A 25,223-nucleotide genomic window follows, 5' to 3' on the forward strand; every position below is an offset into this window, starting at 1 on the left:
GGCGCTCAGAGAGCTTTGTAAAGCTCAAACCAGAAATAAAATCGAAGATGAACTGTAATATGAAGTGTAAGGTAATCGAAGGTATTCATGACAAGAAGAAGATATGCAAATGTCCTCTCCCTCTTCCCAGCTCTCCTACCTCTCATTTCACAGGAGCATCAAGGGCTCCCAAACATACAGACAGCAGGTGTCGTGTTGCCACACTCCCAAACTGTCCACCCCGAACCTGCCTACCAGGAACTCACCCAAGGTCCCCTGACCTGGAGTCCCCTGAATCCTGCCTGACCAGCTGCCAGGAAGCCTGGCAGCCCATTAACTTGCGTGCACTAGCGTGTGGTGCTGTAATGCACTGTGTCCTCACAAGAGCTTGCGTTAATCCATTCCAGGGATGGTGGATTCCAGAATAAAACGGCTCCTGCCAGCAAAGACACACAGTACAGTTACCAGCCCTGCAGAGAAGGCCTTTCTGCATCTCTCTGATACATGCCATCTACAGCATGCAGTTCCTTCCATGTTCCCTTTGCAAAGCCTTGGAGGAGAGTATTAGCTAATCAAGCGGCAGAATATGTAATCAGCATGGATGCACTCTCCTGCTAACCCAATTCCTAACGAGGACATGAAGGATGGGGCATTAGAACAAACCCACTGCAGAACCGAAGGGCATTCCAGAAATACTCGGCTCCTTGAGACGGAGAGAAAGAGAATTGGCCTTCTCTCTCCCCTGCTGTGGTTGTGTTTGTCGAAATGATTTACTGCACCCACCGAGCTGGCGACAGGCTAAGAAGCCCCGACAACTCAGAGGATGGAAGATACTGTAGCATCGCATGCTCATAACACAATCTCAGCAAGTCACTGGAATGGAATGCATCAGATTCAATTCATTAGGACTGATAGCTCCCTGAATGGGACTGAATAATTGATGGGCTGTAGAAGCTTTTAAGATGTTCCGTACGCTTGGAAGACAGAGTATTATTTTTTTAAAAGCTAACACACAGAGAAAAACCCCAACGAAGGTGATCTGAGCAAAGGTTAGATGTTTTAATACTTTGTGTTTACACTGTAAATTCTTGCTCCATTGCTTGTAATGGGAAATGGATACACTACGGAGAGGGGTAGCAGAGGGAGCGGCAGGTCCCGGCTGTTATTCAGCAGTAACTGAACTAATTCACTGGGGCGGCTGTGGCCAACCCAGAATGATGGGTGATCTTGGATCCTTGTAGCATTTGCAAAGCAAGGCCAGGGTCTGGCCGAAGAGTCCACAGTGTGTCCAATCGAGCAAGACATTTCTCTCCTTGGCGTATCCCACTTCACCCCAGAGCAGCAATGTGCTCAAAATTATCTGAGAGCAACCGGTGCCCTGTCTGGGCTCCCAAGTGTGCGACCCATGGCAAAGAAGCTGTACATGTGCACCTGAGCTCTTTGTGCATCCCGGGGCTGTGGTGAGAGGCAAAACAGTCAGTGCTCCCAAGAGAGCACGGGAGGGGAGAGGTGCTTCACGCAGCATCAGTCAAGATTCCTTGGGACTGACCACTGGCAAAGGTGTCTGCAACGAATATCTGGCAGGCAGGAGAGCCTGTTGCTACCAGCTTGGGGATTTTCCAGCAGTGTTCCTGACTGTTCCTGTTTCTCCCCTCCCCACCGCGGGGCTCACCAAGACAAAATGAGGTTGAGATGACTTGTTCAAGGGCCGCTCTGCTCGTCAGTTACGACTCGCTCTCTACTTCCCTCGTGCCTCCCAATCTAGTATGAGCCAGTGATGACGGGACAGCTCTGACTTTCTACAGCATGTGAGAGTGAGAGAGAGAGAGAACACCAAAAGGACAGCGCTGAAATGACCCAGCTAGGCCGCAGGCCACCTGCCCTGAAAGCTCCCTGCAACGAGCACACTAGAGACTCAAAGACCTGGCAGGACACCAGGGTAGGAGAGTGGTTCTCCGCTGAAAGCCAGGGGGAACTTTAGAGGTCTTGCATCCCATCTTCCTACCTTTCACAGTAACATGGACGCTCTGGCTGATGGAGAGCTGCGGCTGGATCAGGACGCTGCAGAGATATTCCCCTTCGTCCATGCCCTTCTGCACATCCATCAGCTTAAGGGTCCCGTTCTCAAAGACTACCTGGCGGTGGTTATCAGGCAGCAGCAAGGCATCCTTGTACCACTTGATGGAATAGTATGGATACCCGATCACCCTGCAGTTGATGAAGGTGTCCCTACCCGCCACTGCCGTTATATTCTTCATGGCTCGGATACTCGGGGGACCTAAATGGTGGGAAGACGGAAAGAGGCAGGCTAGGTTAATTCCGAAGAGTAATTTGTTTGCACACATCTGCTGATATCTCAGAGCACATTTCATATGCAAGTAAGGCAAGATAAACACTTAGGGTTTGATCATGTTTTGGGGGGAGGCAACAGCTCAGATATGGGGGCGCACCCATCCTGCATGCACTCAGAAATTGCAGGGCCAAGGTTTGACAAACTTTGGCACTGGATCACTTGTGCACAAAGGGTGGGATATTCCAAAGCACCGACACAATTTAGGAGCACACACCCCATTGAAAGTCACTGGGACATGAGCTCCTAAATCACATCCGTGCTTTGGAAAATCACAGCCAAATGTCATGGGTGCCACTGCCGCGCTCAGCTGTGAAAGTTCTGTCCACACGGCACTCTGGATACCTCTGAACACCCCTGCTAATGCTAGCGACACCCAGCCTTGCTGAAGGAGCAGGATATTTCATTCAGCTTTAACGCAATCCCAGCTGCTCTGCATGTCTCTTTAAAAAGGAAGCTAGCCCTCTCGTGCTGAATGTATATGCCAGGAGCAGGACCTCACACCACCAACCTGAATTTCAACTGCAAACTCTTTTACTGCCATTTAAAAACTCAGCCTTGCTGCGCCTCCAGCTGGTGAACCACGTTTTGCTGAAAAACCTCCCGCTTAGCAGTGTCTATCTGGCTTTCAGGCTGGTTTGTGGATCAGGAGAACACTACACTTGAGAATTTCCACACCCTGTTTCATATATCAACAATTGTTTGGTTCTCCTGTTTATAAGACTTGCCGAAACGAAACAGCAAACTAATACTCCATCTACAGTCTAAAGATCAACTGTATCTTGGCTCCCAGGATGAGGCAAACTGCAGAACTCCTAGTTTATCAGGTATGCAGGACACTCCTGTGGAAGATGCATTTCCTTGGCTTCCAGAGGGGCATGTAAAACAAACCCATTCAGAAGCAGTTTGCTGCTTTAGCTTTTTAATCATTCTCTTATATCCCACCATCCCCCCCGCCCCGCTCCAGAAGTTACTGAGAAGGGATTTTACAACTGGGTGAATTTTTCTGGAAGCTCTGAAAATAAGCCGAGATTTTAGGGGGGGGGAGGCAGAAGTGGGGGAAGATGCTTTGATGAAGCTTTCAGCTGCATCATGTTCTGGTAAAGGTGCCACTTCTAATGCTCCAAAGCAATCTGAAACATTTGGGAAATAATATAAAAAATGGATTTAAAAAATGCTCTTTCGGCCAGCCTTCACTCAGACGTCATTAAGCACTCTGGGGTGCCAATGGAATAAGACTTCAAAACCTGAGAGTCCATCAAGAGGAAATACCAGGTAAAGAAAAACATATCTTATAAAAGGCAGCAGGCACAAATTTCTCCCCTGAGCACTGAAGAGGAGAAGGGCTGCACCCCCCCAAAGTCTCCTGGGAACAGAGCAGAAACAATCAAGACAAGCCAAGAGCTCCCAACCCCTCCCCGCTCAATCTGGAATCAAATTCAGCATTTGTGTGCATGACAGAAAATAAAAGTGGGAGTAAATCTGAGAGAGGACTTGGACAAATTTTAAAACCTTGCTCCTGATGAATGGTGCCTTTGGCCCCTCTGAGAGACTTGCATAGACCCAGACAAAGGGAGCCTGCGTTCTAACCTAGGGATCTGCTGTTAAAAAGCAAAAAGAAAGGTAAACAAAAACACTGCTAGTGCTTCCCATTGCTGAGAAATTAACTTGTTCCGGATTCCGTGATAAATGGAATGCCAGACAAACACCGCTCGCAAACCTGAGACACAGATGAACAAGGCCACTCAAGCTTGCTTCGGGTAGATAAAACAATGTTACAGCTGGCTTTGTCTACTTCATACCTATGCAATCGGGAGCTTTAGCTATGGAGTCAGTGGCTAATACTGTGCCTTGTGTCTGAGAATTGTGGCCCCAGAACGCCCTGTAATGGAAAGGAAAGCATGCTCCACCCGTAACAATAGGGATGATTAACAGCGCAATGAATTTTGGCAGACAAAGAAAATACAGCTATGACAAATCAGAGAAAATTCAGCTCGTTTTTCATGATTTACCACATTGGCTCGCCATCACCTTTACTACAGCGTTCAGTGCCGATGGGCACAGATCGTGCTGGGAAGGCTGGACAGTCAGAGTTATCAGGTGGCCAGTTCAGAGGTGATCCAGGGCCGCAAGGCGCGGTGCAGTTAAAACAAGTACGTTACGTTAAAGAAGTAGGTGAAAGTTAACCAGAGGTCTTGCAGCGCACAGCCCCGCAGGCCACCACGACTGCTTGGTCTGGGACTGTGCAATTGACCAGCTGGAACGGCTGGATCCAAGTGCACTTCGAATCAAACACAGGCACCCCTGCACTCAGCAGGATGAGCGCAGCGTAGGCGAGCGCGCTGAATTCCAAACCCTCCCAAGGCTGGAGTGGAAATGAAACTGGGGGCTGCTACCTCATCTTCCCAAATGCAACCGCTGGTGCAGTTGTCATATCTGCTCAGGAGAAGCCAGTGACTGGTGTTGCTGGGGTGCTGCCGCTCAGGAGTCAGGTGTCTCAGCAGAGGACACTGCACGCTAGGACCAAGCTGCATTACGACCAGGAGGGAGGAGAAGAGGGATTTCTCCCCATTCCCCAGACTGAAATAGCAGGAGGTGGGGCAGATCAGGACTGAGTTGCACTGGCAAAGCTGGGGGTGGGGGGGCCAGACTGGAATGGGGTGAGCGGGCTGCAGGGCAGGACTGATGGGCCTGGGCACAGCGGGGCACATGAAGCTTGCACCCCTCTTAACTCCCCGCAGCGAAGTCCTGCATTCTGATGGAGCATCTCCCACAAAAGGTGCAGAGAAAGAAATGGAAGGGGATGTGCAGCTTTAATGTGGAAATTGCAATGAACTTCTCTGACACGCACAGATCCGCCACGTGACAACTGCCAGGTCTGGGGGAATCTGGACCTCCAGTCTGCCCCATGTAGCCCTGGAAAATAACCCCTAATAGCCCCTAACAATAACCGGGAGAGCAGCATGGGGGCTCATCACGGCTGTAGGTGTCCGCAATAGCCACAGAAACACCCAGTCCTTCTTGGATCCCTGCTAAGCTTTTGGCCTCAATATTATCGTGTGGCAATGAGTCCCATAGGCTGCCCCACGTCCTGCCTCCCTCGATGAGCCACAGGGAAGGTTTGTGCGACAAAACGCATGCTGATGATCTGAAGCAACGTTGACAGTACAAAGAGGGGAGTGGGGGAGCTCGCTGGAACTGCACAGAAGAAGGGGGAGATTCTACCAAAGCCCAGAACAGAACAAAGCCCAGTACAAGTCCTATGCTGATATTTAAATGTAGACAGGCACCTCTTACGTTTATTCGCGCTTGGTATTCGGTGCTGCCCACCGAGTTCCGCGCGGCGCACCGGTACACTCCTCCGTCCTTGATCTGCGGGCTGGTCACGTTCATGTGGCTCACGGTGGTGCCGTCCGACATGGTGTACTGATTGCTGCGGCGCCCGTTGTCCCTCTGGATCGGCTCGTCGTCCAAGGCCCAGGTGATGGTGGGTGGGGGAGCGCCTTTGGCGGCACACATCAGGGAGAACTGCTCGCCTGGGTTGACCACTTTCTCACTGAAGGAGGAAACGATGCGGGGGGTCCCATCTAGGAGAAACACCCAGACACTTCAGCGGGGCCATTGCAAGCAGCTGCATTTAGGCACAGGCGTGACTGAGAGTTTTAAACACACTGCGATTGTCAGCTCGTTGAGGGCACCACTATGGGATCCCGCTCCATGTCTGTGGCTCAGGTGCCGCCGCAGCACAGATAATCGGCAAGCACTAACACGGGCTGACCACGCCTGGCACCAGGACCGCGCCCTGCCCAACCTGCACTCCCCAGGGAGGAGGGCTACTGTGCTCAAAGGCGCTGGCTAGAACCCGGGAGAAACCAGCTTAGTAGCATTGTTCAGGGACAGGGGCGCCACCTCCCCCTGGCACATGCCCTGAAGGGAAGGACGCTGCTTGGAAGCAGAGGAGGGAGAATGGGCCCAGACACGGCCTTGGAAGCACGATGAGCCCCGTCCGGGCAGCTTCTCATTGCCCCGTCTTGTTACTGGAACTTATTTTGCTGCCTTGGTACAGACCCTCCCATGGAGGACAGGGCCCCGCTGTGGCTCTCCCCCTGCACTTACTTATACCAAAGTCCTGGCCACTTGATACCACAAGGGCCAGCAGCTTCCTGACCAAACGGCGTCCGGTAACCACATCCCTCCCCTCCAAATTCTTCCCGCTGAAGGGAATTTCTCCTCCCTTCCTCTCCTGAAACACTGGGCAGTGCTGATGTTAAAGAGATGCTGGTTCCACCCAGAGATGGCTGCATTTCAGCCCTGGGTGGAGTGACCCCTCCCACCTCCTTACTTACATCGTCCAGGCATTGCCTGGTGCAGGTCAGTGAATGTTTGTGAAGCACCTTGGGCAAAGCATTGGGAGCACCGGACACTGCCTGACATGGCAGGAGGGTGTGCGGGCGCCGCGCTGGAATGCACTAGCCCATACACACAGCAGGGGAGCAGGGTCTGATTTGGGGGCAGCATTCTCCTCCCCTAGGTGTGCTGCAGATCTCCCCTGAACTTGTCTGCGCACACAGCTTCCAGGGAGAGAGGCGTGGCAAAGGACGCTGGAGAGATCCAGAGGGGAACCCCCACCCATTCACCCCTCTCGTCGCCATCCCGCCCGAGAAGCCAGCTTACCCTCCAGCACGATGATGGAGAAGTCCTGCGCCGTCTGCGCTTTCCGGGTGGCGAAGCACTGGTAGGCCCCGGAGTGGCTCTTCTGAGCGGCCGTGATGAGGAGGGTCTCGTTGCTAATGCCCCGGATGGAGATGTAGTCGTCCAGCACCACCAGCTCTGTGTTGCGGTACCAGCGGATGGCGTACTCCGGGGAGCCGCTGAGGGCGCAGGAGAGGATGACTGTACTGCCAATGCCCGTCTTCAGCTTCTTTGGTGTGAGGCTCACGTGCAGAGGGTCTGTGCAAGCGGTCAGGGGGAGTCGAGAGAACAAACACTCAGGGTTCCTGGGCTGGGGAAAGGATCTAGCGCTCCCTTTCTCGGCACAGGCAGTGGAGGTCCCCGGAGGGGATCTGGCCCATCACGCCGAGCAGCAGCAAGTTCTCCCTTCCACCCCCCGTGCGGTGGCAGGTGGCTGCCGGCACGCTGGTGTCGGGAATGCTGCGAACGACCCGCCGGAGGGAGCACAGCAAGGCCTTGGCTTCACTAGGGACAAGGAGTGTTTGCAACAGGCACTAGTGAGCACACGCTGAAGCCCAGTGTAGACAAGGCCATTTGTGTTTTCACACATGTTCACCGGCTGGGCCAGCCCTGCCTCAACCAGCAAACTTCTGGGGAGGGTGGAGCTGCCAGACCCTGACACCTGCTCCATCAGCCAAGAGTAAGAGCTGATTTGGTGAGGGGCAAAGGGGGCTGACGGAAGCCGGAGCCTTACACAAAACCTAGAGCACGCTGATGGGGGCTGGGGGCAACTGCACACAGGACTGCCAGGAGGGGCCGCCCCAGCACAGACGGCAGGGCGAGGCTGCAGTGGCGGCTGTTGTGAGAACACTCCTAGCACAGCGCACTCGGTGAGTCCCTTGATTAATGTGCTCTCGCTCCCTTCTCTCCCCTGCAAGCACCAGCCTGACTGCACGTGAAATGTCAGTGCACAATAAGCCAGGTGGTGTCCCGACCTTCCTCTGTGTCTCCAGCAAAGGTCCCACATCTTCATGTCACCCCCACACACACGCCTCTGTGTGCTACGGCAGCATGCCCACCAGCCAGGAGCGGGGAGGGGGGGAGCTGCCAGTGCCTCCCCTGTGTATCGCTTTCGCTCTGACTGTACAGAGTTGCCCGGGCAGGCGTGAAGAGGCTGGCTGCGTTTGGAAACAGACATCACGGCGGGCTGACACACTAGGTGTGACAGGCCTGCTCTGAGCAGACACTTCCCTGGAGCTGCCCACTGAGCATGCTGCTGTGTTGGGTTGGGCCTTCCTCTCTGACCCAGAACCATGCACGCTGGCCTGCGCCTGTCGCGCTTTCACCTCCTCCGCAAACACGCGGAACATCCCGAGCGGCACGTTGCAAGAGCTGGGTCTAACATGCCCCCATCTCCAGTGGCTGCTAGGTGGCTGACAAAGCAAACCCCCAGGAACAAAGCCGGCAATAAATACATGCCCTCCCCGGACAGTATTTACTCTTTGGCTGGAGCTCATTGTACATAAATCAAACATGCACAAAACTAACACTGCCATCCAACCATTCACACCACTGGGTGTCTCTCAGCGTGGCACTCCGATTTTCCACAAATACCGCTGTTCCCTCCACCAGAATGGTAAATCTGGGGCTGCGGTGGAAATAAACTAACTTCTTGCAGATGCTCTGAGCTTTGGGTTGGCCGTGCCGTGTAACAGCACACCGGGCTCTGACAGGTGACCTAGCCAGTAGAATGCCAGAGCTTGCAACGCACAGGGCTTTGTACGATGGCCGGGGCCGTGAGAGCGATTTCATGTGGATCAGCCTTCCAGCCCGTGCCATTCTGCAATGGTGACCAGCATCAGCCAGGCTAGAATCCCTCAGACCCACATGGCCCAAGGAAACGCAGCCCTGCAATGATCTCAGCTGTGTCCTCCAGATTCCTGACTGCTCCAGGACTTTGGAACAACCCAAGGGGGGGCTGCCCCAGACAATTCACCCCAAGGGTAACAGAGGGCCCAGGGAATGCTAGGCCAGGACTTTGGGAGGACGTCCACAGAGCAGCATCATCAATGAAATCCAAAGTTCTGCACATCATTGTTTGGTCTCAGGTGCTCATGTTTAAGTTGACACCAGTAAAATGGGCCATAGCACTAAAATACATGCTACGCAGAGCAGGGGGCTGGGGGTGATTTTTCAACAAAACTTTTTTTCTGAAAAGAAAATGCTGGTTTGTCAAAACCAAAACAGTTCGCAGAAAAGAGTCGGTTTTGATGAATTGCCCATTTTGAAAAGAAATTGAAAAAAAACTGCAAACCTATCAAAACCACTTTTTGGGACATTTCTAAACAAAACAGTTCCGGTTTTAGGGTCAAAGTGAAGTTTTGGTGTGAAATGTAAGTGATTTTATAGTAAAAAAGATATTGTTTTAAAAAGTTGAAATTGAAACCAAACATTTGCAAATGATCAAAACAAAACATTTCCATTGGCCCTACATGAAACTTTTTCCTGGGTTTTCAGTCTATGAACATTTCCAAGATCTTGACTTTCTGTTGCAGTTCAGGCTGGAAAATTTTCTGAAATCTGAAACCGTATCACAGGATGGGAAAGCCGTTCCCAAAGCAGTTCTAGCGCTGCATGCTAGGAGTCTCAAACACTCAGTCCTAGCCAGCCAGCTGCTTCTCCCCAGGCTGTCTGGGAACTGCTCCCGAATAGTCCAGCCACAGGAAAGCCTGTGTGAACAGACTGGGTGTCCCTGTTCAGCTGAGTGTGGCCTCACCCACTCAGTCCGGCTAGTCTTCACACAGGGGCACACACCCACAGCCATTGCTAGAGGTGCTTGTGTACAGTCCCGCATGGAAGCTGGTGTGCTGTGTGCTTGTCCAACAGCAACTCCAAGCTCAGTAACCTGGGCAACCTAACCCAACATGCAAGGGAGAGGAGAACTCAAAGCCCAGCTGCCGCACCGGGTTATCCGGCACCGGGGAGTGCATACGCGTCACTGTTCCCCTTTAACGCCCACTTTGCTGATCAGGTGCCGGGGAGGGTTTCCCCAGTTGCCTACGTATCCCCTTTCCGATCTGAGCAAAGATGGGCCTGACCCGCAGACGTCAGATCCAGACTGGAATCCACCTAACCCAAAGCCTGGAAGTGGGACGGGGCTGGATCCACCGTCTTGGTCCAGGCCCATCTCTAATATCAATAAAACAAGATGAATAGAAGCCAGGCTTACGGTCTCCAAAGAGATGGATGGATCCTTTCCAAAGAGGCGCCCACTGCCCCCGCCCCAAACTCCCCAGATGTGCCCACTGCCCCCGCCCCAAACTCCCCAGATGTGCCCACTCCCAGCCCGTTCCCCAGATGTACAGTGGAGGGGCTCACACCTCTGCATTCTCCGCTCTTTGGTCTGCTCTCACCTATGACTGTGAGGGTCCCGGTGACCTCTGCCGACCCAAAGGTATTTGTGACCTCACAGATGTACGTCCCGCTGTCCTCCACGCGCATGTCACTGATTGTCAGTCCTGTGATGCGCTTGGTCCACCTGCTGTCTGCGGGGAGCGGGCGCCCATCCTTGATCCACCGGATGGCTGGGTTGGGGTATCCGGAGGCGATGCACGGAAGCTCCACCAGCTGGCCTGCCTTGACCTCCCTGGACTGAAAGCCATCTAGGATGTTAGGGATGGACTCTGCTGGGTCTAAGGGCAGAGGAAATAAACCGCTCTGATGCAGATATGGAGCCAAGGCTGACGCACCCCTCCTTCAGCCTGCACTGGCTGGCTGGTGCAGCACATGAAGGGGGGCAGACCAGAGCGGTTATAAACAGTGACAACCCAGGAGTCGTGCTTGAACCATCTCTAGGATGGGCACACCAGGGAAGGCCTGTGCTTAGTGACCTGGGTGCAGCCACAACTACATAACTCGGCTACAAACTGTCCAGACACAGGCGCTCCTCCTCTGAAGATCCCTGGCTATTCTAGATGGCAGGACAGCAGATGGCATGGCAGGAATGGGATAACCAGCTGTGGCCTTCCCTGCGCACTGCAATCGGGGCCAGGATGAACGCGTGCTGCGGCTTTCGGGCTGCTCCGTGCAACCCTCCTAGCCTAAAATCTCCACTGAGGCCCTGCCAACTGCAGCACCGACTTGCATGCACGCATGGGGTAGGGACTGGTGTGGCCAGGAGGGCAGGTGAGGGGCTAGCAGGTGCTCAGCGAGAAAGGGGACTGGCCTAGGGTGGGGCAATCCCTGGGCTGACCTCCCCTGTCCCTCCGACTCAGCCCTGGAAGGCAGGAGACATACGCCCTGTGAGCAGGGAGATAAAAATGGCACAGTAGAGCTCTTCAAGGTGACCCAACTGGTGCAAAATACACACATTCCACGGCACAGTCCAAAATGTACAAGGATGGGGCCCTTTGGGCGGCCAGGAGAGGAGAAAATGAATCACCGAGTCTCAGGCATGAAATTAAATTCCAGGGGAAAGGCATCGCTTTCATCGCTCCCCGGTCGCAGCACAACGTCACGCCCTGTAAATCATGACAGTGGCCAGCCCCGGGCCAAGGCAGACTGAGCGCCCACCGCCACCCTGCCCCACCCCAAAAGAGAACACAGGACAGCGCAAAGCCTGGGAGGGCTGGGGGTGGCCCTGTCCGTATGAGAAGACAGCCCGGGGACGGGGCAGTTCCTATCCAGGGCCTTCAGGTGGGGACACATACGAGCCTGGGGTCTGCACTTCTGGTACCCATATAAGCCTCCCAGCTGCTCGCCCCGTGGCACAGCACACTGCTTCCTGCAGCTAACCTGGGCCTTCCTCACGGGCCAACAGGTGCCATGCAGCCCCCCCCTTCAGACTGCTGCCCTGCTGTCACTGCTCAGCCCCTGGGCGGAGAGGTGCTGTGGGGAAGCGTACACAGCCCAGCAAACGTTATTCAACCCATGTGACACCACTGGGAGGTAGCCACCTATTATCCCTGTTCTACTGATGGGCAGAGAGAAAAGTGACATGCCCAAGGTCATACAGTAAGTCGGTGCCAGCATCTTGGAGCCCTGATTTCCATTCTCCCCTCTGCCCACCATTAGCCTACACTGCACAGACAGCACTAACACAGGAGCCCACATCAACACAAACAAGGCCAACAAACATATGGTGGAGAACTAGGAACTCAAAACTGATTGGTGCAAGGGGTGATTTGAATTCCAGTCAGACAAAGTCCCTCCAGAGTAGAGTAACTTGGGCAGGCAGCGAAGCCCGGAGCTCCCCACGACACCCGGCAATACGGACTGCGCTCTCTGCTGCAGTATCACTTGCTTCTTCGTCACATCGCATCGGGCTGTTCACATACCGGCCTGTCACATCACATCACATCAGAGCCCAAGTGTCATGCAACACTGCTTCCCAGGCTACTCAACTGGTGCAGTGCTTCAGCTCCAGGTTTGTGGGGGTGGAGCTGGGCGGGGGGCCGGGATGGCAACTCAATCAGCAGATAAGCTAACCTGGATGAAAGGCGGCTCGCGGCTGCTTCTGATTCTGCACAGAGAACTGCCACCTGAGTGAGCCCTCCCTGGCCAGCCAGGCCCGAGACAAAGCCCCGGCACCTTTTCCAGCACGTCCTGATGATGTGCCAGGAACACAGGGAGCACTTCTGTGCCGATTGCACCTAAGACTCCCAATCTCATTCACCTCCACTGCCTGTCTTCAGTGGACACGGAGAACAGCTGATCACCGGCCTCTTTAGAACAGCCCTTACCATACGGGGAGACTGTTCTCAGGTCCCCTCAGTTGTCTGTTCTCCAGACTAGACCGGCCGTGTTTTACCCTTTCCTCACAGCTCAGGTTTCCTAACCCATTTATCACTTCTGTTGCTCTCCTGTGGTCCTTCTCCAATTTGTCCACATCTTTCCTGCAATGGGCGTCCAGAAGTGGACCCAGTACTCCAGCTCCGGCCTCCCCGGTGCCGAGCAGAGTGGGACAGCTGCCTCCCAGGTCTTGTGAGTGTGATGTGGTTCTGCTTGCTCCAAGCTCTGTGCAGACAGCAGGCCCAGCAATAGGAATGCACTTTACTCAGCAGTACCTGCAATTAGTCTGGGGGACTGGGTCTCTAGGCTGGCACCTGGAGGATACAGGTGGGTGCTGCCGTCATCCTCCTGGGGATTTATTTTTCATTTTGCTGGCAGCTGCAGCAGAGCGGGCATGAGGAATCAATGCCTGTGCCCTGGCTACACCTCATCCTCATCCTCAGCCCCATTGTGAACCAAACTGCCCCCTGCACACCTGGTCACAGAGGTTCCACCGGTGGGCAGCTCTGGGCTGCATCTGTGTCATGGCCTCTACAAGCTTCTCTCTGGGATCCTGCCTGCCACCACCCGGTCCCGAACCAAAACAGACTGGGGGGTCACGCCACTGCTTCCTCCCACACCTACTCAAACAAGGGCTCCAGCCAACAACCGCCTCCCACAGGGCATGCCAGGAAGGCCCTCGGCCCCCTGGGAGCGCTGTGCCGGTGAGCGGACTTCATCGGAACGGAGTGACCAGCCAGGCACACGGGGGAGAGGACAGCAGCGAAAACCGTCGTCCTCTCCATTGAGCGAGCGGGGCTGTTTATCTAGATTAATCAGCTCCATTAGGACACTCAGCAGCCAATGAGAAGGCTCCCTCCTAGCTCTACACAGTTAGCCACTGTCTGCTGCACGGAACTGCCGGCTAAAATCCCATTTCATATTTTACGCTCGCGTGCACGTGTGTGCATCCTCCGCCTGTGTGTGTGTCTATGTCTGTGCATCCTCCGCCTGTGTGTGTGTCTATGTCTGTGTGTGTGTATTGTCGCCTGTGCGTGTGTATTCGCAGCCCGTGCATGTCTGTCTGTGTATTTGTATCCTCTGCCTGTGTGTGGGTGTCTCTGTGTGTATCCTCAGCCTGCATGTACACATCTGTGTCCTCAGCCTCTGTGTAGTGTATCCTCCGCCTGTGCATGTGCACACACATACAATTGAAAATAATTTAAAATAGACTGTGGGGCTGGAGAAACCAATCAAAGCACATCACACACCCAGCCCTCCTCCTCTTCCTCCTTCGTTGTTACCCTCTTGATTCTCTGCTGGTTAGATAATGATTGGCAGGGGAGAGGTGTGTTACTTCTTCGGTAGAAGATTCCGTTACAAAATGCACATTTACACACAGTGTAAGTTAAGAGTCATAAGGATAAATGGCTGCACAATGTGAATGATGAGATTAACACACATGAACTGAAACAATGCCAACACCCAAAGGACAGACAGATGCAGATCCACACGCGCGCACACACCAGAGTCACATGGGGAGCACTCAAACGGGACACAAGCCAAGCTGTCTGTGGGGCACCTTGTGCAGGCAGCGCAGTGCGCGTGCTCTGCCAGGGGGCAGAAGGAACATATGCAATGGTGCATCAGAAGCCTGAGAAGTGTAGAGGCATAGTGTTGCTTCTTGCAGGTAAGCAGGGTTCTTCTTGTCGAGAGCTAAGGCTACTGGGAATGAATAAGAGGAGGATAACATTTTCCCATCTCCACCATTTCCCCCAACCCCCACACACCTTCCAAGACCTCACTCACCTCTTCGTCTCTCTGTGTTGCCCCCACCTCCACCTATGCATGGAAAACAAAACAAAACCCCCACCCAGGTAATATAAGGCCGGGGTCTGCTGACTGGAGGAAAAAGAAAGAGATCATGGTCCAGATTTCCCACAGTGCCTGGTGACTCTGGGTGCTCAACTCATCACTTCTTATCACAACACACAGTCAACCTGCAGAACTTGTTCCCAGGGGATGTTGTGAAGGCCAAAAGTGTAACTAGATTAGAAAAAGAACTAGCCACGTTCCTGAAGGACAGGTCCATCAACAGCTATTCGCCAAGATGGTCAGGGATGCAGCCCCATGCTCTGGGTGTCCCTAGAATCTGACTGCCAGATGCTGGGACTGGATGACAGGGGATGGATCACTTGATGATTGACCTGTTCTGTTCATTCCCTTTAAAGCATTTGGCGCTGGCCACTCACTGTTGGAGGACAGGATGCTGGGCTAGACGGACCATTGGTCTGAGCCAGTGTGGCCATTCTTAACTCGAGACAGCAGAAAAGGGGCAGAGTTCCAATGGGCACCCAGGTGCTCGGCCCTGTCTGAAAATCTAGTCCATTTCAAGGCATCTCACACCAAGCTCCTCAATCATACTGGAACATCCTGTCCTGTCCTGTCACATTCACACACTTTACCATTGTGGGAGGTGCTCTGCTATCATGGTGATCGGGGCCCGAGAATGTTAGAGAGACAGATTCGCACACACAGATTCATGGCAGACTTCTGCTGGCTGCAGGGTCAGATCCAGACTTACCTGACACGGAGAGCCTGGCGCCATTACTCTGACGTGTCTCCCCACTGTATTTGTGCTTGGTGATACACCTGTAGGTGGACAAGGCATCTTCCTTCTGCACGTCCGATATGTACAAACCGCCATAAAAAGTAATAAAAAACCTATTTTCTGGAGACAAGCAGAAGAGGGGGAAAAATCTGGTTACTGTTCTGTGTTGGATCAAACCAATACATGGCAGCATATTGCATCACCCAGGCATTAATAAGCATCCCAGTGACGGGGTGAGCAAATGTCTGCTCTGCAGTGATCCGTGCACCTGTGTATATATCGAACCTCCCCCTCTGAAATCTCTCAGTGAAGACACCATAACATAAGGCAACTCCCACAGGAAGCGGCATAGAGTTAAGGAAGGGAACAAGGTTAAAGCTGAATTCAAGGGGACAAACTGGTCCTTCACTTGCCCTGTTGCATCTCAGGAGCTGCACAACAGCTAGCACTGGACGGGAGCATGATGCAGTCAATACAGCATCTGGGCAGCGCAGCCAAACCAAGGGTTGGACTCCTCCCTTCACCTCGTGGGCTGCAATTTTAAACAGGCTTCTAAAATCAGCCTATAAAACAGGAGAGCTGCAGCTTCGGTTCATATCAGCGCCCATGCCTGCGCAGGCAGGCAGGCAGGCAGGCAGGCAGGCAGGCAGGCAGGCAGACGTGCAAATACCATTCTGCATATGTATGTGTCTGCCTGAGAATGCAAGCCTGGGTCCAGGCTCCCCAGTAAGTGGATCCTGACATTCCATAGGAACAATTGTAGGGGCCCATTTCAGAACGTATTTCTTGGTCACAGTCTTCAGGTTCACTTACAACATTGCCTCATGTGACCGGGAATGTGCTCGCTGTATAAAAGCCCAACAGGAAGGAGCAGTGTTGCCTGCTGGCTGGAGAAATGCACTGGACAGGTAGAACTGAAGGGTCGACTCTGAGCTCCGTCCCTGCCCTCCCGTCTCGGTGTCTAATCATGCTCCATTTCACCATGGGCAAACTAGCACTTTTCGGCAGTGCCCCTTCAAAGGCTCAAGGGAGATGCGGGAAAGCTGCTTTCATTGTGGCTTGGTAAAGCTTGCAACTCCAAATTAACCGGCGCAGTGGAGTCTCAGTGTGCGCTACTGCGACATCACGATGAAAAGCGAATCTATCCTGCCAAGTCAATAACTAGCTTAACTTACTTAGACACTTGTGAAAACAAAGAAGATCTTAAGCTGATACCCGGGCACCAGGGGGAGGATTCCAGAGGACAGCAGGTAACAAGTCACACAAACCAAGCCAGCGAGAACAGCGAGGGGACACCCATCCACAGTGAGACATTCTGGCACTGAAGAAGCAGAAGTCAGGCCTCTCTATCCATGCCTCAGGGTGGTGAGCGGGTGAATAAGGAGCCATGAACCCAGTTATTAACCTGGCCCCTGCTTTATAATTCACCATGAATATTAATAAATAGAAACACTAATGATCAAACGCCTACACTGCGGAAGAACTTAGCAGCAGCATGAAAAGGAGGGCAAGTAACCGGCTTTGGAAAAAGGCTACAGTTGGCTTTCCCCATTGGAAAGCACACCGCATCCTGCTCTAATTGCACTGGCAGCGTCTCACAATTAGACAGAGCCTTTGATCCCCAAAGAGCAAAACAAGGTAGGGGTCACTTACTCCACCACTACCAAGCAGCCACCTCTGGGGCGGGACATGGCAGCTGTTCACCAGCAGCACAGTGCTGCCACACATCCCCGCCGCAGCACGGAGAATTAGACAGAATGTAGTTCCTGAGTCAGATTTTGGCCATGCAAATGAGCAGTGCCATGGGAATCTTCAATGACCACAGATGGTTGGGACCTCAGTTTTCTCTCTCCTCTGAAAGATGGCTCTTCCAGCAGCACAGCACCCCCTACCTCAGACCTGGGAGCAGATTCGATACCCACTGAACTGCCAGCACCTAGGATGGGACCTACTTTGAGAATCAGCTCCTTAGTTATTCCAGCACCATTTGGAAGTGGCCTGGACAGATCTGTTCTAAGGCAAAGAAAAGAGCATCTTTTCTGCCCACAACGGAAGCAGAGACGTTCTAAAGTGAGGGGGCTAGAAGTCTGAAAGTAGCCTGGCTTCCCCTAGTTGGCACGAAGACTCTCAGCCCGCTCCCTAACCCCCACCTAGCAGCTCTCACATGCAAGTCTAAAGCCAGCCTCAGAGCATGTCAGCAGCAAACCATGACACAAGGCAAAGTGATGGTCAGCCTCAACTCCAGCTCACACATTCCCAGCCCAGCCAGATTGCCATTTACCGTACTCTGGTTTCACTGAAAGCAGGTTCTGTGGCAGGGATTCCTAACTGAGAGAAAAGCCGTGACTTTAATAAACAATGAACATACATCTCACTTAACAGAATGCCTACATACACACACAGGCTGGAAAGCCACATGCAAAAATGTCTTTCAAGTCAAGTAGTTCAATGTCCAGCCATGGAATCAAAAGCAGACCTGACAAGTAATCAAAATAATAAATCAATGAGTTGTTTGCGCACTCTGGTTTGCAGATAGCTGGAAGGGAAAGGAAGGAGGAGAGAGGAGATATTTCTCTTCTCAGTGTTTACAAGGAGGGGCTAGATGCTCATTAGCCAAAATCTGCATGTGTTGTTTTGTCTCTGTGTTATGACATGGCAAAGTCAATGCAGCAGCAGCACACATAATTGCAGAACAGTTGTAGCTCTGAGCTGTCAATCTGAAGTATCGAGGGATTAATACAAAGGTCCAAGAAAGAAAGAAAAGCCCCACAGGTGCAATTGCAATAAAATGCAAATAGATCATTAATTTTTCATCTCTCAGCAAACCAGTAAGCACAGAATATCAGCTGTACTGGAATTTTAAGCAAGGGGGGGAGACAGTTTCTATGGCAACGAGCAGCCACTGCATCTTGCAAACTGCTGCTCCACAACCCTGATTGTCCTCATTCCCCCCCCCCCCCCACTATTTTTTTGTGCATATTGAATTGCGGGAACGTTCTCAGAATGCTGTGTTACTCCTCTGGAAACAAAGGCTTCCCGAGCTGGAGCGATGCGCAGCAAGATAGAGGGAGAGCAGAAATCAGCGGTATTCTGTTAAAACCTCTGGAGGGACCTTCTGCAACATCAGTTCTGCGTGTTTGATGAGAATCAAATTACGGCATGTTGTGGGGGAAATGGATGAGGAACCCGCCGAGTCCACACAATGCAGAGCAAAAGAAAACACAGGGGACCAAAGGGGGTGGGGAAATATCCCCCACCATGAAATGAATACAGATAAAGCCCTGACACCTATCTTACACTCGGCCGCCCCGCCACCAGGTCTGAAAACAGCCTCCATGAGGTTATAAGAGCCCCCACTCCCACTGCCCGCCAGGCAAGGGGCGAGGAGCCAGCCAGAATGCCAGCCACAGGTGTTCGGCGTGCTAGAGGCGCGGTGGCGAGGGAGCACAGCCAGGCAGGCATGCTGGGAGGGCAGCTCGGACGTAAGCAATGTGCTGGGCCAGAAAATGCAAATATGGCTCCACGTCAAGCCATGTGCCTCCAACGGGGACGCTTGGCTCAGACAAGGGGCCGCAGCTCAGTTAGCTGAACAGCCTAGCAGAGAACACCACAGGCTGCTTGTACACGGCATTCATGGGACTAGCCAGGAACAGCTGAGGAGGGCTGGGATGTGTGCCTGTCTGGGCCACCAGATCTGGCCTCAGGCGAGCGGAGCAGCTGCAAGAGAAGCCCAGAGACACCACAGCAAGGTACATGCAGGGAGCATTGCTAGCCCTGTCTGAGCTTCAGGAGCACTCTCCCGCCCTGACTCAGCACCCGGAACAAACTCCCTGCTCCTATTCCAAACTCCTGCTCAGGGGCACGCTCCCCAGACCCCAATGCGATCAGCCTCGGTGGTATGGACAGCTGAGCGGGCAAACAGCCCTGCTATTCCCCACAGCCTGCCGCCTTCCCTTTCACTCCACGCGGTGACTGCGGCACCAAGCCTGGCGGCTGATGTCAGGCAGCCGCCACTGAGCTTAATGCAAGAGCTCAACACCGGAGAATCAGGCCGTTCGGGACAAAGGGCCCATGGACCATTAGCGCCATGGAGATGTTGCCGGAAAGCAACTCATTTGCTTAAGGAAAGCAAAATGGCTGGCCTCATCCATGTACCCAACCCCAAGGAGCACTGTGAGTACCTACCTCCTGTCGGTCTCTCTCACGTGGCAGCCACTCAGATTTTGGACAGAAATGCTCTGCAAGGGACCGATCCCTGGGGCTCCCTAATGAGCCAGCCCTCTCTGTAGAAGAGGAACGCTGGGACTGGGGCACATCCTGTCCACACCTGGAATTCCACTGGTCACTAGCACGTGCCACATTGCCAAACCACAGACTAAAATATCACGAGTCAGGACCCACACAGCCATGAGATTTTTTAAAACAAATGCTAGGTTCTTTTTTCTTTCCCTTCTGGCCTCTGAGCCATCAGGGACCACATCTTCAAGCTTTTCTTTGCAACCACGAGGGCTGGAAACTTATTATTTTCCCCCCGATGAAAGCAGAGATTCTCCTATGTTCACATGACTCCAGAAGCTGAGGCTCTAAGAAAAACATAACAAATATTGTGAGACTCACTATAAAGTGACAAGAATTGGCAACACGGCGTGGTGTGCCTCTGGCTCTGCCTGGGTCTACGAGCTGAGTTAAGGATGAGCTGAGTTTTATCCGAGCTGTTCTAAAGCCTGGAGGTGTTCCAGCACCAGGGTGTCAGGAAGGGGAGAGCTCCATCTGGGATCAATTTCATGCATGCACGGTACCCTGTAAGCCATCCTGCCCATGGGTGCTCCTCAAGAATGGGGACCACAGGCTCTATGGATGTTTCAGCATTTATCTTCACAGAGTGTTTGGATGTTAAAACCTTCCAGCTGTGCAGTGGATTTGTACTTTTTAATGTTGTTCACAAATTGAATCTCTTGAGTTAAGACAAAGTTCCCCTCTGCAATGGAAATATTGAGCACCTTTCCCATTGCAATATACCGTTTTAAAGACACCGTCACATTACATTTAGGGTCTACACAACCTGACAGAGTTGCTTCAATTTTTTAAAAAGGGACAAATAACTTTGTCTAAGAGAATTACACAGGGTGGAGGGAGAGAGGTTGCCAATAACTGATGAAAACCACTCCAACTGAGACATCACTGAAGTGACTTATTGCCCACTCCTCTAGTGAGATTAACATAGAAGGTTGTGGAATAAAATCAGATCTCTCTGCCTGCCGGGAGGTGGGAAAGGTTTACGGAAAGTGGAGGATTAAGTGCATCTGTGGCCAGACTGGAGCTGCACTGCTTTAATAACTCTCAGAGCTAGACATGACTAGCAGCTTTTGCAAATAATCCAACAATCCCACCCCCGAGGGAGTGAAGCAAAGGTTTGGCAGACATGGGGAGGAGAAGAGACATGGAGAGGATGGAGAAGGGGACTCTGGCATCTCTCTCTCTCGGGTCCCCCCATCACAAGAAGGCGGAACCAATGTACCACGCTCCCCGCAGGACACGAGAGTAGAGAAAAGAGACACAGCCACTCTCGCAAGGTCTGAGGAGCCAAATCTGGGGAAGGAGGTAGCCACTTCAGATCTGCCTTGGCCAAGCCCCTTCCCTCCTCTGTGCCTCAGGTTTCTCCTCCGACCAAAGGGGCCGGTTTCACCCACTCTGCGGGATGCTGCCAAGAGTTCGCGGATGTTTGCAAGCCCAGGGCTACTCTGACTCTGGTTGTTATTTCACACCCACCTGATAACTGGCTGCAGCTCCCTGCCTGAGTTTTATGGGTTTGGCCATTAGGATCATGGTGACATGGCTGGGGCTGGAGTGTGATCACGATATGGTCTGTGCATTGGGTGCTGGGGGAGGTCTTATGTTGCAAGCACAGTTCCTGGTCAACACGGCCCTTCTGTTCACTCCCCTCAGCCGGACGGGAGGGAAGATGGGCTCCAAATGCTCTGCTCTTTGCAAATGACAGCGCCTTGGGAGAAGGAATCCAGAGATGCCTGCTCTGTTGTACCTGCCACAGAACCATTCGCAGCCAGGGATGGGGGCTTTCTGCTGGGAAGCAGCATTGACGGCCTCTGGATTTTCCCCACAATAGGCGATTAGCAGCTGCACTCTGGAAACAGGGGAGGGGGTTGTGGGGCAGGGGCAATGGGACAGAAATGAAAACCCAGGAATGTGCCACCAGCTAACACAAATGAGCCAGGGTCCCGCCTCACATTCACACAGCGAGAGCCTGGTGAATAACCGGGGTCTGCCTAAAGCAAGTTTTAGAACAGGCTGGACATGTCAAGGCTGGTCTAGGTTTACACGGTCCTGCCTCAGCGCAGGGGACGGACTAGATGACCTCTCAAGCTCCCTCCCAGGGCTACATTTCTATCCTTCTATGACACACACATGCTGTATTTATTTAGAAAGCCAGATGACATTTCAAAGACACAGCTCCCCCACCCCTCAAATTCTGCACGTTGCTTTGTCCTGGGTTCCAGGAGAATTACTACCCCACATCTTACCCTTCACACAATATGGTTTTTGGTCCGTGTCTGATCATTTAATTTTACAGAACTCAGCCCCAACATTCTCATGATATTGGACTGCAGCATCCTGGGGTCTAAGCCCAGCCTTGCTGTTCAAACACCAAACTGCGACCCGAGGAGTTGAGTTCAGTCTCTTTTGCGTGACGTTGGGCTACTTGTTTCTGTTCTCTGTGCCTCGGTTTCCCTGTGAGGACGGCAATACTGCCCACCTCTCTGGGCTGTTGTGAGGGTTAATTAGTTCATGTGGGTACTGCCTGTGAATGTGACATGACCTGTACCATTGCTATTCATAGACCCTCCCCCAACCTAAAATGTACCCCCTATGTTTATTCACTCACAGCCTTAACGCTGGGAAGGAAAAGGCATTGGAAAAACTTCCCTCTTCCCCTGAAAAATGATGGCTCCCACCCTTCAGTCTCACTGCCTTCCAGGAACACAGGCATCAGATCACTGGTCAGATCAAGTCTACTATTCCGCCTCCAGCAGACGCCAAATACCTGAGGCTTCAGAGGAAGGCAGAAGGAAAGTAATGCAACTGGCCAGTTTTGCAATGCTAGGGCAGGCGGGAGCACAGAAATGAGCAAGGAAGGGATGCGAAAGGGACAGACCATGGTGTTCCACTCAGCAAGAGAAAAGCCCCACCCTGCCTTCCTGAGCTTCGCAAAGATGTAGATAAGATTATCTCGACAGAGAGGGGTGCATCTTGGCGAGCTGGTGAGGGGAGTGCCAAGGAGTCTCCCCACATGTCCATGTTTTGGCAGGTTATTAGGAAGGTATCTCAACCCCCAGAAACACACACAAGCCCGGTGTGTTGCCAAAGTCCATTTCCAGACCCAGAAGCCTGTGGTGGCCAAGAAACCCCCGTATCAGTCCCAGGAGCCTTCCAATTTCAAGAGAAAAATTACAATCGATAGAGGTTACCAGTTACTGCTCTATCCAATATAGATTTATAAAAACCATGGGGTCAGGGCTGCAGGAGAGAGCAGTTCATAAGACTAATGAGATAACTTTCCCTTGATACTCTGGGGCCAATATTTCCTTACGCATTCTATTTTAACTGCTGGGGAATCAATAGGTGCCAGTGTTTATGAATTAGCTGTAGTTTGAGCATGTGCATCCCAAGGTAAAGTCAGCGAGTCTTTGGAGCGATTTCCAGCCACGTTTGAAGTAATGAATATATCCCTGGGGCAAAGGTGGGGAAAGAGGCAGGGACCCCCCAAAGACATAGCCTGGAGTTGTTAATGGCAGCTGGATCTCTGCTTTCCCATCATGCCTCTCAGTGCCCAAACTCACCGCCACCGTGAATCCAGGCCCAGCTGTTATTTTCTAGGCCTGCTGCTCGACCATGTTACTCCTGTTTCAGTCTCTCTCCTAACACCCCTTCAGCTACCAAATCCACCTGGTCCCTCTCAAGACTCTGCACAGCCCAGATGCCAAGATACAGGGATGAGGGAGCCCACCCCTCCCAGTCACACAAAGGGCCTGCCTCTCATGCCAGGCCCTGTAATGAGAAGGCTGACCTGCAGGTCGATACTTGGTACACCCCTAAACGAGAGAGAAGTTAGATCAGGCATAGATTACGGATCCCTCCATCCACCCTGTGGACGTTAAATAGAAGCTGTCAATTTAATCCAAATGCACATGCAATAAGCACTGTGCTCTATCTGACAGATGTATGCACGTTTCCCTGCGTACCTAGCCCCGGGGGCGGCACGGCAGCGGCAGGTTTCCTACCCCTCAAAGGCACACATTTCTCCTGCGTGGCTGTGCATGTAGCACACAGCAGCAAATGCCCATGCAGAACATTTCCACCTTGGAGTTACATGGGCATCTGTAAAAGAACTGATTCCAGCTCACTAAGTGGGTCACATTTTGTACCAAAGACCTCCCCGTCCTCCTCCTCCACCCAGGAAGAGCAGGGCTTAGCTCGAAAGAGAATAACGTGCCCTAGAAACGTCTCTTAAGGAAACTGCAGTTGCTGCCTGCTCAGCGGCTTTGGGAGTGCCAAAGTCCAGGTGCACCTCACAACCTGCCTGAAGGTGCCATCTCCTGGGTGTGAGAGGGTAGGTAAAACTCCAGGGCCCCTGTTATACACCATGTGTGTATGAGAGAGACAGGGGACCGAGCTACCCTCTCTGAGCAGGGGATGGTCAGTCTGGAGCAGGGACGAGGCATTCTGACAGCGGCACCAGGGGGAAGTTTGCACAGCTGGTGCCTTTGCTGCGCTTACAGTGGGGAGAAGAGGAGTCCAATCTCCAACGATGCTCACTGGGGACTTTCACCAGTGCTGAATTTACACATGCACATTTAAACACCGCCCTGGCTTGCACTGGGCAAGAGAACTTCCTCCACGTGAAAAGGGAGGCTAAGGATGGGGCCCGGGCTGGGTAATTGCCAACATCTGACTGGTGCCCGTCTCAGCTGCTCAGTGTTCTGCTCTCTGCTCCACCATCCAGAATTTCTGCCCGCACAACCTTGGGCTCCAATTAAGAATTCCACTGCAGTTCCACAGGTATACTTCTTTTATGTGCTCACATTTTCACTCCAGTCTCAAAGGGACAATTCCATGAAGTGATTTTAAACAATAAAAAGAGGGCCGCAATAGCTGCATGACCCACTTTCATTCTGGGCTGTGATCTGAATACCTTGTGCATACTAAGCAGCCAGAATACACACAGGCAGCAGGCAGGGTCTCTGGGGATGGGGTGCGTCAGCCTCCCTCTGCAAAGCCCTAGAGAACCCTGCTCGGGGAGGCTTGTTTACAGAGCTGCCTCAGACAGCTGAACTGCAAAGCAATCTAGAGCGCCCATTCACCTCCCCACTGTAGACCTAAATAGAATCCCTTCCCACGCAAGCACTGAGCCACTGTCCTCCCAGTGACCGAAGGCTGAGGCAGAAATGCTGAATCATGAGACGGTCTGTGGGGAAAAAGGATTCACCCTCCAAAATTAACCGAACTCCAATACCATGCCTGGTCCAGCTGCTGTGCTAAGTGAGAATCCAGGGTCCTTGACTCCTTGACAGCAGGAGTGGAGGGTGCTGACATCCAACAGGGCCAGGGACTTTTGGAAAAGCTGGTCTGCTCCGAGCTGGCTACAGCATGTGACACAATAGATGCTGAGCCAGAGAGAGGAGAAAAGAAAACAGGAGGGGTGAAAATTGGGGAGTCATGAAAGGCTTTTCTCTTCCTGTCCTTAATCTCTTTTATAAGCACAGCTCTATCTTCTCCTGTTACAGGATTAACACCCATCTCTCATTCTCCTATTGCAACAAGATTTTA

General features: G+C 52.6%; 1 protein-coding gene across 5 annotated transcripts in view; it reads right to left on the reverse strand.

Moving 5' to 3' along the window:
• Window positions 1-25,223, reverse strand: part of DSCAML1 (DS cell adhesion molecule like 1) — a 240,265-nt gene that overhangs the window by 78,669 nt on the left and 136,373 nt on the right. For 4 of the 5 annotated variants that reach the window (XM_067566043.1, XM_067566030.1, XM_067566048.1 and 1 more), the window contains exons 4-8: window positions 15,354-15,500; window positions 10,414-10,692; window positions 7,004-7,279; window positions 5,620-5,916; window positions 1,985-2,257 (exon numbers count right to left, since the gene is read on the reverse strand). In XM_067566043.1, the coding sequence (XP_067422144.1) occupies window positions 1,985-2,257; window positions 5,620-5,916; window positions 7,004-7,279; window positions 10,414-10,692; window positions 15,354-15,500 (1,272 nt within the window). The remainder of the gene's footprint in view (window positions 1-1,984; window positions 2,258-5,619; window positions 5,917-7,003; window positions 7,280-10,413; window positions 10,693-15,353; window positions 15,501-25,223) is intronic. The other variant, XM_067566036.1, reaches the window with a different exon arrangement.

Source organism: Emydura macquarii, unplaced genomic scaffold (assembly GCF_026122565.2).
Source record: "Emydura macquarii macquarii isolate MOO-44397 ecotype Brisbane River unplaced genomic scaffold, CSIRO-AGI_Emac_v2 contig_312, whole genome shotgun sequence".
In the NCBI taxonomy this organism is placed as follows: domain Eukaryota; kingdom Metazoa; phylum Chordata; order Testudines; family Chelidae; genus Emydura; species Emydura macquarii.